The 14,178-nt window shown below is 43.2% G+C and overlaps 1 protein-coding gene across 1 annotated transcript; it reads right to left on the bottom strand.

Moving 5' to 3' along the window:
• Positions 1 to 7,536: 7,536 nt before the first annotated feature.
• LOC124136714 (uncharacterized PPE family protein PPE21-like) lies at positions 7,537 to 13,111 on the bottom strand. Its single transcript, XM_048395715.1, has 10 exons — positions 13,070 to 13,111; positions 11,591 to 11,915; positions 11,213 to 11,326; positions 10,792 to 11,046; positions 10,271 to 10,609; positions 9,948 to 10,034; positions 9,229 to 9,339; positions 8,708 to 9,046; positions 8,385 to 8,471; positions 7,537 to 7,829 (listed from the first exon to the last, which is right to left on the bottom strand). The coding sequence occupies exons 1-10, from the start codon at positions 13,109 to 13,111 to the stop codon at positions 7,537 to 7,539; spliced, it is 1,992 nt and encodes a 663-aa protein (XP_048251672.1).
• Between the last annotated feature and the right edge of the window lie 1,067 nt (positions 13,112 to 14,178).

The following is a 14,178-nucleotide window of genomic DNA, read 5'->3' as shown; positions in this document are numbered from 1 at the left end:
CTGACTTTCATTGTAAAAAATATAATCCAAGTTGTAACTTCCATGACCACATGCCACTCACACAGCTGTTGATGAATGCTACTGATTGCCACTATAACACACATGTACACTGTAAATAATTTATCCTAACTGTTATTCGTATTGCCTGTGAAAGGTTTGAAGGATGATTCTATTCAATGATACAGCAAATGAACGAAAACTAAATCCAAGTATTACAATTACGACTGATGTGTGATTATTTTTTGTCATTATGCAGTGAAACAAGAAAAAACCTTTATTTTGTAAGTGTAACTTAAATGTTACCTTTTGTATTCAAATTCCCAACAGTATCCCTAAACTAGATGTAATTGCTTCAAATACCTGTATTTCATGCTTACTTGCACATGTGTTGGAAGTTACAGATACAAGCTGGTTGATAGCATCTTCCAGAGGCAAGGGAGTTAACAGGCTATATAAGTCCAGTTTCCAACCTTGCCGGAATAAGCCAATCTAAACTAGATGTAATTGCTTCAAATACCTGTATTTCATGCTTACTTGCACATGTGTTGGAAGTTACAGATACAAGCTGGTTGATAGCATCTTCCAGAGGCAAGGGAGTTAACAGACTATATAAGTCCAGTTTCCAACCTTGCTGAACTAAGCTGGAATTATGGAGGTTTTTTTGGCTGTACTAACGAGTCTATGCAAAGTCCAATCGAAACTGAATAACAAAATTGACATCAGCCATGACGCCATGAACTCGTCGTCAGCAGATAGTTTCCAAGTCTTTTCATGTTTTTATTCAAGGTGCTCACGTGATGTGATGCATTTTGCAAAGTAAGAACTGTTTTATTACAATATAGATCTTGATTATTGATCAGATAGCCTTCACTGGGTGCCGCCATTTTTTGTACGCAAATGCAAAAGTTATGAGAGGTGGAATCTGATTGGTCAATAGGAGGGACATAGTAGGGACATAACATATTAGCAAATTAGCCCAATTTGTCAGCAAAGGTAGAAACTGAACTTTTACAATCAGCTAACTCCCTTGCCTCGGAAAGATGGTGGAAAGTGGACCTTTCTGCAATGTTTGATTGGTCATATTCAGCATTAGTCCGGACTAGAGCCATGCAAACACACACACACATCGCTGTGTAAGTGCAATGGTCCTGATGCTGGCACTGTATAAGTGTCTTGATCCTGATGAAGTGAATCTGGTGATGTCCAAATAGGATAAATATTACACACCGGTTACTGTACCCTTCAGATAGCCAACAGGAATATTTTCTAATGCCCTCTTAGAAATATTTTTTCTCACGAAATGAATGGATAGTTATGCCAGAGAGTAAATGTCAGAGTTGTAGATTCTATAGAATTTCAAGAAATACCATCGACCATTAGACTGGACTGTAGATCTGTCACAATTACTTAATCTGATATGAGACATAAGATGTCTGTCGACGAGGCTGCTGTATTTGCTCAGAAAACATCATATTTGTGAAGGCAAATTGCAGAAGGAGTGTTTCGATTCCTGATGTTTAATCTGGTGTGAAGATTTGAGGCACTGGGCTGATGTGTGTTGACTGTTGTCTTGTAGACAGGAAGACATGTCTGGGTCTTGATGTGATGGCCAGGATCTTCACATGCCCTTAAGTGATCATTAAAAGACAACCTGAAGAACGAGGAGACTCTGACGGTGAAGCATGTAGAGTGCTATGCAGCTACATTTAGGATATTTTTCACATTCCCATAAAATATAACTAGAACATGAATATGAAGGTATGAGGACATGCATGGAGTGAGTGTTACGCTTTGTTCGTTTGTTGTTTAACGACTCACTCAGCAATATTCCAGCTCTACGATGGCAGTCTGTGAATAATCAAGTCTGGACCAGACAATCCAATGATTGCCATCATGAGCATTGATCCATGCAATCGGGATACAATGACATGCATCTACCAAGTCAGTTATCCTGACCACCTGTTTCGTTACTCGTCTCTTACGACAAGCATAGTCGCCTGTTACGGCAAGCATGGGTTGCTGAAGACCTGTTCTACCCCGCATCTCCATGGGTCTTAAGAGTGCATGGGGAGCAGGACATGTGTAGGGCACATTAATATGGGTCACTGATGACATGAACACTGAGGGCTTTCTGCCAAGGCGGATCCTTTGGAGAGTGTTGCATTATTTACATCAGCCATGATCAGATGACCACTAGTGACACCTTGAAATGGACCTTGGTTCTCAGAGAATGGATACATATGCATGTACCATAAACGCAATACTTTGACTCGTAAAAAATCATATTTATTGTAGTTGGACTATTATTTGTCAACATATGGTTTTCACAATTGAAATAGCAAGTCTGCAAGAGCCACAAACAGTGACTCGTTGAACTGTTCCGTACATAAAATAATACTAAAGTGCTATGCTAATGATTATTGATATTTTAGATATTTATAAAAAAGGCCATAACTGAAAAAACAATATTAGAATATGTTATTCTTGGTAAAATAATAGTCTTAGATATTATTTGTTCTGATCATTGCATCAAAATAATATTTTGTTACCGTATATCGCTGTGTATAAGGCGAGTTTTTCGTACCTCGAAATAGGGGGCTTTCAAGGGGGGTTGTTTTATACAAACGGGTGAAGAGTTTTGATGTTTTTCCCCCCAACACAGACATAACTGTGAGCATGTTACACCGGAAATACCATGCCAACAAATCCATACTGATGTACGCAAACTAATCATGTAATTACACTGTCTGCTTATAAAAAGTGTTCATTGTATATCTGGACTTACCTTTGTAATCTATTTTATTAATTTTATTCAATATTTCATTGAATATTGGACCGCCTCCGTGGTCTAGAGGTATCAGTCCGGACTAAATCTTTAAAGTTATATTATTTGCTAATTATTAACCAAATCACCGGTAGATTCCGACAAACGTGTGTACAGCCGATTGCTACTTCCGGCTTAGTTTACGAAAAAATACACATGGTAATCTGAATCTCTGCATATTTAACAATGCCTATCAGAACAGGAAATACAATTTAATCGGTAAATGATCATGTCTAGTGGGTTTTTTTATCTCAACCTTTCAATTTGTATTGACCAAGTTCAATTGTTATGATCTGTTTGTTTCCCTAATCGCTGGATGGAAACAACGTAACACGTTTTTATTGCAAAGGTAGGGATTGTGCATGCACTGGTGACATGCTTCATATTCGCTTTATATTCGCTTTATAGATGGGGTATATAAATTAGCATCGATTTTAAAGGCTTGTTCATGGGGGGGTCGTCTTATACATGGGGTTGCTTTATAGATGTGTCCCTCTTGTCATGAAATATCTGGAATATTTTTAATAATGAACCTCACTCTTTATGAATTGATTCAAGATCAGAGTATGTTTCCCGTACCACATGTTTGCCTCAATAGCACACAGACAAGCAGTGACAGACAACAAGCAATAGACTTTGCTACACCCTAGTGGTTCACAAACTCGCAGACCTCTTGCATTACGATTCAGTCCTCATGAAAACCTGATGGTATTCCTTTATAAACTGTGGATTGTCTTGTTTACATGCTTATGCATTATCTCCATGGAAACACCTTTTGGTAGTCTGTCTAGACTGTCTTACAGACCCTGATACAAATATATATCAAATACAGCCCATGCAAGTCTATAATGTTTGGAAAGTCTAGATCACTGCAGTATCAGAAAATGAAGAGAGTCACTGGTCTCCTTTTTATTATATTTTTATTAAGATAACTGAACAACTGTTTTTTTCTGTACAATATGTTCATTTCAGAGACTAGATGTTAGTCTAGTAGTCTGTCATACAGTCCCAGAAACAAATACATCCAATATATCCCATGCAAGTCTATGAAAGTTGGCAAGACTAGATTACTGCAGTTTCAGCAGGCTCCTGTTTCTTATATTATATTTAGATAATATAACAACTGTTTCTTTCCCGTGAAGATTAGAATTGGTCTTCAGTAACCTATGTTTGTCGTCAGAGGTAACTATGCTTATCGTAAGAGATGACTAACAGGATCTGGTGATCCGACCTGCTGACTTGGTTCATGCATGTCATCATATCCCAATTGCGTGGGGGTGGTCGGGTAGCCTAGTGGTTGAAACGTTCGCTCGTCACGCCGAAGACCCAGGTTCGATCCCCGACATGGGTACAATGTGTGAAGCCAATTTCTGGTGTCCCCCGCTGTGATATTGCTGGAATATTGCTAAAAGCGGCGTAAAATCATACTCACTCACTCACCAATTGCGTGGATTGATGCTCATGATGTCACTCCGTTGATTGTCTGGTCCAGACTTGATTATTTACAGATTGCCATCATACAGCTGGAATATTGCTGAGTGCGGCGTTAAACAACAAACAAACAAACATTTCAGAGACAAGATGTTATTCTAACCTTTTGGCTTCAGTTAATTGTGTACATACAGTCCAAAAGTTTACATGTCTCATATGAAGGAGCTGATTATATCTTACTATAATTCACATACCACAAATAAGTTCAAACAATACTGGTGCTTTAGACCCGTGAAGATTCCATGCTTGCCGTAAAAGGCGACTATGCTTGTCGTAAAAGGCGACTGACGGGATCGGGTGGTCAGGCTCGCTGACTTGGTTGATGCATGTCATCGATCCCAATTGCGTGGATCGATGCTCATGATATTAATCACTGGATTGTCTGGTCCAGACTTGATTATTTACAGACCACTGTTATATAGCTGAAATATTGCTGAGTGCGGCGTAAAACAACAAACAAACCAAACCAAAAACTTGTGCTTTAATAAAGGTGAGCTACAGAGCATGTGCTAGTTCTCCCTGCTGATGTGGGAAGGAGGACATGCAGCAGGTATAGGTGATGCTGCATGGCTGGCATCTCCACGTCTGCAGCAGATAAACCTTGATTGAACAGTGTAATTGAATCCCCCACTGATACTGCAGTAAGAGGCTAGTCAAACTGTGATGAGAATAGATTAGGGTTCAGTTCAATAAGGGATCCTGCAGTTTAACACACACTTACACAAAGCTTTTGTACTAGCTGTGGCCTTGAGTCCAAACTGTATGCTTTCATTTCACTTGTATGTTTATTGAAAGAGATGTAGAAAAAGAATGGGTGGATGTGGGGTGGTGGTGTCGGTATGGATATTTCTGTTATTTCTTTTCATACACAAATGTCCCTTTCAAATCATGAGTAATATATATGTATACATGTTTAGTCAAAATGTTATGTGACCTCCGTGGTCTTGTGGTAGAGCGTCTGCCATCCATGGCATACCAGAAGACATTAAAAGATGGTACTTCTTGTTACCTTGCCTGGTGCTTGGCATTAAGCTCCTAATATAAGGACTGGTCGGCTTGAATTCAGTGTACCGTGTCTGAGTGGGGTATTCATTACAAACTGTGACATTGTATCTCAGTGCGCTAGCACTATCAGCATCTGTCAGGTCTGGTACCAGCAGACACTAGCACCCACGCACACATGCTGTGGAAATAAACAAAAAAATATAGACGGCATAATCATAAAAAATTGACTGAAGTGGCACCTAGTTTATATACATGTTTTCCAATCTATCTCTTTGCTAATTTTATGATCCTTGGTTTGCGTATCACATCCACACCAAAGTGGAACTGATCTTTGACTAAATTGCACCAGTTGGGGTTTTCCTCACACTGTGCCATGACTGAAGTGCCAGGGGATACTATTCCAAGTTCAACTCACATCACTCACTCCAGATAGAACGATTCTGTAGTGGCAGAAGATATGGGCATCTTCTTAGTCCTTGACACGTAAAATGTAGCTTCTTTTAACATATTATTCCAACATGCCCAAGGACATGTATTTCTTAGCTGACTTGGAGTTGGCCACCTGACACCTATCAGGACCAGATTCATTTCAATGATGATTAAAAGGTTCAAACAGTCCAGTTAAATAATGTTATCCATAGGCAGTTGTCTTCATCTCAAAGATCAGCTTGCATTGTAAGTTTTATGGCAAGATCTATTAATCATCCGCTTGTGATAATATGACAAAGGGATAAATATGTTCCAGAAACTTTATGCATATTGTAAAATTTTGATTTGTCTTGTAGAGAAGGTAATCGGTTTTGTAAGGATACCAAATATTTATGTTAAGTACAGCCTTGTGGAACATAAGTTTGCAACATTGAAACTCAGCTCTGCCCTCTAGCTAGCATCAAAGCATGATCGATCTTGGATCTGAAGGGATCGTGACCTATCTGATGTTTTAGATAATATCATCTCTCTGACATTGGTGTTTATATTCCTGGCTGACTGTTTATAATATTACAAGTATGGTGTAACGAAGATGGTAAATTGCAAAAACAGAATCTGGATCGATGCATGGATATGTTGGCTGGTCTATCTCAGATCAGCTCAGCCATGAAATAACGTTCTAAAATAAGTTCCAGAGATGATCCCCCATGTTTCTTCTTGCTCTGCCAAAGATCTCCATTCCTGGTGAACTGTGGAGGTTTCTAACTTGTTAAAGAGCTCATGTGTTTTATCAGCTAGGTTAATCTCCATGCTAGGATTGTGTTTACAGGGTAATTACATGGTTTGCTGGACTTGGAAACAGGAGGACACTGATAACATAAACAGCTAGATAGAATATGGGTGAACATGGACAGTGGGTGAAGGTAGGCAGTAATATGGACAGTGGGTGAAGGTGTCGGTGGGTGAACATGGACAGTGGGTGAAGGTGTCGATGGGTGAACATGGACAGTGGGTGAAGGTGTCAATGGGTGAACATGGACCCTGGGTGAAGGTAGGCAGTAATATGTACAGTCAAGGAAGGTGTTGATGGGTGAACATGGACAGTGGGTGAAGGTGTCAGTGGGTGAACATGGACAGTGGGTGAAGGTGGGCAGTAATATGGACAGTGGGGAAGGTGTCGATGAGTGAACATGGACAGTGGGTGAAGGTGTCGGTGGGTGAACATGGACAGTGGGTGAAGGTGGGCAGTAATATGGACAGTGGATGAAGGTGTCGATGGGTGAACATGGACAGTGGGGAAGGTGTCGGTGGGTGAACATGGACAGTGGGTGAAGGTGTCGGTGGGTGAACATGGACAGTGGGTGAAGGTGTCGGTGGGTGAACACTCTTGATGCCATTGTTGACAGATGCCCACACTCTAGATGCCCACACTGTTGATGCCCACACTGTTGATGCCCACTATTGATGCCCACACTCTTGATGCCCCCACTATTGATGCCCACACTCTTGATGCCCAAACTGTTGATGCCTACACTATTGATGCCACTGTTGATGCTCGCACTCTTGATGTCCACTCTGTTGATGCCCACAATCTTGATGCCACTGTTGATGCCCACACTGTTGATGCCCACACTATTGATGCCAACACTATTGATGCCACTGTTGATGCCCACACAGTTGATGCCCACACTGTTCATGCCCACACTGTTCATGCCCACACTGTTGATACCCATTATTGATGCCCACGTTCTTGATGCCCACACTCTTGATGCCACTGTTGATACCCACTATTGATGCCCACACTGTTGATGCCCACTGTTGATGCCCACACTCTTGATGCCCACACTCTTAATGCTCACTGTTGATGCCCACTGTTGATGCTCACTATTGATGCCCACACTGTTGATGCCCACACTGTTGATGCTCACTATTGATGCCCACACTGTTGATGCCCACACTGTTGATGCCCACTGTTGATACTCACTATTGATGCCCTCACAGTTGATGCCCACTATTGATGCCAACTGTTGATGCTCACTATTGATGCCCACACTCTTGATGCCCACACTGTTGATGCCCACTGTTGATGCCCACACTCTTGATGCCCACACTCTTAATGCTCACTGTTGATGCCCACTGTTGATGCTCACTATTGATGCCCACACTGTTGATTCCCACACTGTTGATGCTCACTATTGATGCCCACACTGTTGATGCCCACACTGTTGATGCTCACTATTGATGCCCACACTGTTGATGCCCACACTGTTGATGCCCACACTGTTGATGCTCACTATTGATGCCCACTATTGATGCTCACAGTTGATGCTCACTATTGATGCGCACTATTGATGCCCACACTCTTGATGCCCACACTCTTGATGCCCACACTGTTGATGCTTACTCTTCATGCCACTCTGTTCATGCCCACTGTTGATGCTCACTATTGATGCCCACTGTTGATGCTCACTATTGATGCCCACTATTGATGCCCACACTGTCGATGTCCACACTCTTGATGCCCACACTGTTGATGCCCACTGTTGATGCCCCTGTTGATGCTCACTATTGATGCCCACACTGTTGATGCCCACACTGTTGATGCCCACTGTTGATGCTCACTGTCGATGCCAACTGTTGATGCCCACACTGTCGATGTCCACACTGTCGATGTCCACACTCTTGATGCCCACACTGTTGATGCCCTCACTGTTGATGCTCACTGTTGATGCTCACACTCTTCATGCTGCTCTGTTGATACCCACTATTAATGCCCACTTTTGATGCTCACCATTGATTCCCATACAGTTGATGCCCACACTTTTGATGCCACTGTTGATGCCCACTATTGATGCCCACACTCTTGATGCCCACTATTGATGCCCACTGTTGATGCCCACACTGTTGATGCCCACTATTGATGCCCACTCTGTTTATGCCCACACTGTTGATGCCCACTATTGATGCCCACACTGTTGATGCCCACACTGTTGATGCCCACTTTTGATGCCCACTCTGTTGATGCCCACACTGTTGATGCCAACTGTTTATGCCCACTATTGATGCTACTGTTAATGCCCACACTCTTGATACCCACTCTGTTGTTGCCCACACTGTTGATGCCCACTATTGATGCCCACTCTGTTGATGCCCACACTGTTGATGCCCACACTGTTGATGCCCACACTGTTGATGCCCACTGTTGATGCCCACTATTGATGCCACTGTTAATGCCCACACGCTTGATACCCACTCTGTTGTTGCCCACACTGTTGATGCCCACTATTGATGCCCACTCTGTTGATGCCCACACTGTTGATGCCCACTATTGATGCCACTGTTAATGCCCACACTCTTGATACCCACCCTGTTGTTGCCCACACTGTTGATACCCATTATTGATGCCCACGTTCTTGATGCCCACACTCTTGATGCCACTGTTGATACCCACTATTGATGCCCACACTGTTGATGCCCACTGTTGATGCCCACACTCTTGATGCCCACACTCTTCATGCTGCTCTGTTGATACCCACTATTGATGCCCACTTTTGATGCCACTGTTAATGCCCACACTCTTGATACCCATCCTGTTGTTGCCCACACTGTTGATGCTCACACTCTTGATGCCCACTATTGATGCTCACTATTGATGCCCACACTCTTCATGCTGCTCTGTTGATACCCACTATTGATGCCCACTTTTGATGCTCACCATTGATTCCCATACAGTTGATGCCCACTGTTGATGCCCACACTGTTGTTGCCCACACTGTTGATGCCCACACTGTTGATGCCCACTATTGATGCCCACTCTGTTGATGCCCACACTGTTGATGCCCACACTGTTGATGCCCACTATTGATGCCCACTCTGTTGATGCCCACACTGTTGATGCCCACACTGTTGATGCCCACTATTGATGCCCACTCTGTTGATGCCCACACTGTTGATGCCCACTATTGATGCCCACACTCTTGATGCCCCCACTCTTGATGCCCCCACTGTTGATGCCCACTATTGATGCTCACTATTGATGCCCACTATTGATGCCCACTATTGATGCCACTGTTAATGCCCACACTCTTGATGCCCCCACTGTTGTTGCCCACACTGTTGATGCCCACACTGTTGATGCCCACTATTGATGCCCACACTGTTGATGCCCACACTGTTGATGCTCACTGTCGATGCCAACTGTTGATGCCCACACTGTCGATGTCCACACTGTCGATGTCCACACTCTTGATGCCCACACTGTTGATGCCCTCACTGTTGATGCTCACTGTTGATGCTCACACTCTTCATGCTGCTCTGTTGATACCCACTATTAATGCCCACTTTTGATGCTCACCATTGATTCCCATACAGTTGATGCCCACACTTTTGATGCCACTGTTGATGCCCACTATTGATGCCCACACTCTTGATGCCCACTATTGATGCCCACTGTTGATGCCCACACTGTTGATGCCCACTATTGATGCCCACTCTGTTTATGCCCACACTGTTGATGCCCACTATTGATGCCCACACTGTTGATGCCCACACTGTTGATGCCCACTATTGATGCCCACTCTGTTGATGCCCACACTGTTGATGCCAACTGTTTATGCCCACTATTGATGCTACTGTTAATGCCCACACTCTTGATACCCACTCTGTTGTTGCCCACACTGTTGATGCCCACTATTGATGCCCACTCTGTTGATGCCCACACTGTTGATGCCCACACTGTTGATGCCCACACTGTTGATGCCCACTGTTGATGCCCACTATTGATGCCACTGTTAATGCCCACACGCTTGATACCCACTCTGTTGTTGCCCACACTGTTGATGCCCACTATTGATGCCCACTCTGTTGATGCCCACACTGTTGATGCCCACTATTGATGCCACTGTTAATGCCCACACTCTTGATACCCACCCTGTTGTTGCCAACACTGTTGATGCCCAAACTCTTGATGCCCACTATTGATGCTCACTATTGATGCCCACACTCTTCATGCTGCTCTGTTGATACCCACTATTGATGCCCACTTTTGATGCCACTGTTAATGCCCACACTCTTGATACCCATCCTGTTGTTGCCCACACTGTTGATGCTCACACTCTTGATGCCCACTCTGTTGATGCCCACACTGTTGATGCCCACTATTGATGCCCACACTCTTGATGCCCACTGTTGATGCCCACACTGTTGATGCCCACTATTGATGCCACTGTTAATGCCCACACTCTTGATACCCACTTTGTTGTTGCCCACACTGTTGATGCCCACTATTGATGCCCACTCTGTTGATGCCCACACTGTTGATGCCCACTATTGATGCCCACTATTGATGCCACTGTTAATGCCCACACTCTTGATACCCACCCTGTTGTTGCCCACACTGTTGATGCCCACACTCTTGATGCCCACTATTGATGCTCACTATTGATGCCCACTATTGATGCCCACTATTGATGCCACTGTTAATGCCCACACTCTTGATGCCCCCACTGTTGTTGCCCACACTGTTGATGCCCACACTCTTGATGCCCACTATTGATGCCCACACTGTTGATGCCCACACTGTTGATGCCCACTATTGATGCTCACTATTGATGCCCACTATTGATGCCCACTATTGATGCCACTGTTAATGCCCACACTCTTGATGCCCCCACTGTTGTTGCCCACACTGTTGATGCCCACACTCTTGATGCCCACTCTTGATACCCACACTGTTGATGCCCACACTGTTGATGCCCACTATTGATGCCCACACTGTTGATGCCCACACTCTTGATGCCCACTATTGATGCCACTGTTAATGCCCACACTCTTGATACCCACTATTGATGCCCACTCTGTTGATGCCCACACTATTGATGCCCACTCTGTTGATGCCCACACTGTTGATGCCCCCACTGTTGATGCCCCCACTGTTGATGCCCCCACTGTTGATGCCCACACTGTTGATACCCACCCTGTTGATGCCCCCACTGTTGATGCCCCCACTGTTGATGCCCCCACTGTTGATGCCCACACTGTTGATACCCACTCTGTTGATGCCCACACTGTTGATGCCCCCACTGTTGATGCCCACACTCTTGATGCCCACACTCTTGATGCTCACTATTGATTCCCACACTGTTGATGCCCACACTGTTGATACCCACTATTGATGCCCACTCTGTTGATGCACACTCTTGATGCCCACCCTGTTGATGCCCACTATTGATGCCCACTCTGTTGATGCCCACTCTTGATGCCACTCTTGATGCCCACACTATCAACCACTAGTCTGACTATTTCTGCCTTCCGTCATTAGAGACAATTTAAAGTGCTCCTGACATATGGCAGAAGTGTAACTGCATATGTAAGCTTCCTGCACACTCAACTATCACAGCATGACAAATTGCCCTTATTCCTGATTGGTTTAGAAACTGTCACATGAGTACTGTATATAGAAAAGGATATTGACTCCATGTTGGGGCTGATGTTTTATGATGTTAACTCGAGTTCCTATATATTGAGTCAGTAGTCCAGTGATTCCACTGCTGTGATATATTTTTTCAATATCAATATACACTCCAGTACAAGGAAGTGAATTATCTGCTGCCTTCTGATGTTGAGACATTTGTATTGTTTATGTGATGGTCGATCAGCAAGTTTATGGAGCAGAATATTCGTTGATGCAATACTTCAAGGTGGTCCAGTAATTTTGGGAGTAAACTGGAAGCAATGTACCCTATTACTGAAGCCTGCCTTGCTTTGAGACCAATGAAGATTTGTCTACAGACACAACATGGCTGATGTATGATGGGAATGCTGTAACCTAGATTTGAACTCTTGCCCATTATAGTCGGTGAAGGGAGATTACTCAACAGGGAGTGTCTTCTACACTTTATATTAGGGCCTTGCGTTCAGTGAGTTAAAATATAATGTCGCTTCGTCATTATTCCAACCATATAGTAACGACCCTCTGTTTAGACCACCAGTGTATGACCAAGTACAGTTCCATTTTATTGATAAGAAAATTGATGTATGAAATGAAAACACATAAAAAGTTATAAGCTATTAAAGTAAATCATGAATTTAGAAAGATCGTGAAGGAGCGTACATAGTTTTTGAAGATTTATCATGGTTTCGAAAGGGTCATTTGCAGGCAACATGTGCAGCAGTTTTAAACGAATGCAGAAAAAAAGATCATTTAAAACATAATACAGAGATGGTAGACATTCACGAGGACCTGGATGATTGCTGACTGTTGTACATTAACCAACTCCCTCATGAAGTCAAATGTTGTTAGTGCTTGTGCAGAGGTCTCACTGTGGTGGCATCTTGTCCCAGGAGCAGCATGAGAAAAGACATGCAGAATAAGTTTTTGACTCTTCATACTAATTACAGCTGATTCCTGTGACTGCATGTGGTTTCTCGTGTATCAGATCAGTTGAACCCTGTCACTGTCTCATGAAAGCCTTAACTGAATGTTAGTGCCAGTTGACAAAAACTTCACACTCAGGCTGTGGGTTGTTTCTTCAGTATGACAATGTTTTCCAATATGTACAAACTGTAACACCTAGTTCCCATGTCTTTGTTGTTCAGTGATGTCAAGTTGTTATGTCACAAGGGACATGGAAGGAAGGAAAATTCCAAATATCCAAAACCTGCCTTGAGACAGAAAAAATACATGCATTTGTTGCACAGATGTTGGTGCAGATTATAATTGAAGCTGTTCAGTAAGTTTGGGTGTTCTAAGTGATGCACTCTCATGAAGTTGTCTTGTTGTAGAGTGTCTGCCCAGAGACTGGAAGGTCTGGGGTTTGATGCTCGCCTGTGTCATACCAAAAGACGTTAAAAGATGGTACTTGTTGTTACCCTGTCTGACGCTCCACATTAAGGGGCTAAAACAAGGACTGGTCAGCTCTGAGTCAGTATACTGTGCAATACAGCCTTGAACATCACTTAGCCAGGTCATGTATCATGGGTTCAAATCCAAGATGTTCTTAATCTGTCATCACCATATCCATTCTTTTCAGTTTCAAGAACAGGTAAAACTCTTCTGCATCACTCAACTGAGCATTGCTACCATTAAACCCAACTCACTACTCATTCCACTTAAAACCTCACTCCAAATCACTCAGCAGAAAGGGGACATGATTAGGGGGATCGAAGGCACTGCAATTAAAATGCCATTGGTTGTGCGGAGATGTGTTGCATAACCACTCACTCACTCACTCACTCATTCACTCACTCACTCACTCACTCACTTACTCACTCTGAACAATGATGAATCATAACGTCACAATTGTTTCTGTTAATCTTTAATCATTTGTATTCTTGGATGTATGAGAAATGAATACATATGTGTCTCCTTTGTCTGTGATACTGTAAAGTGGGTAAGGGGTCCTCATTATTTGCTTTGATATGATTCTTTG

Source organism: Haliotis rufescens, unplaced genomic scaffold, assembly GCF_023055435.1.
Source record: "Haliotis rufescens isolate VD_foot unplaced genomic scaffold, xgHalRufe1.0.p SCAF_1, whole genome shotgun sequence".
NCBI classification, from domain to species: Eukaryota; Metazoa; Mollusca; class Gastropoda; order Lepetellida; family Haliotidae; genus Haliotis; species Haliotis rufescens.
The sequence above is the reverse complement of the archived record's forward strand: the minus strand, read 5'-3'. Positions and strand labels throughout refer to the sequence as shown.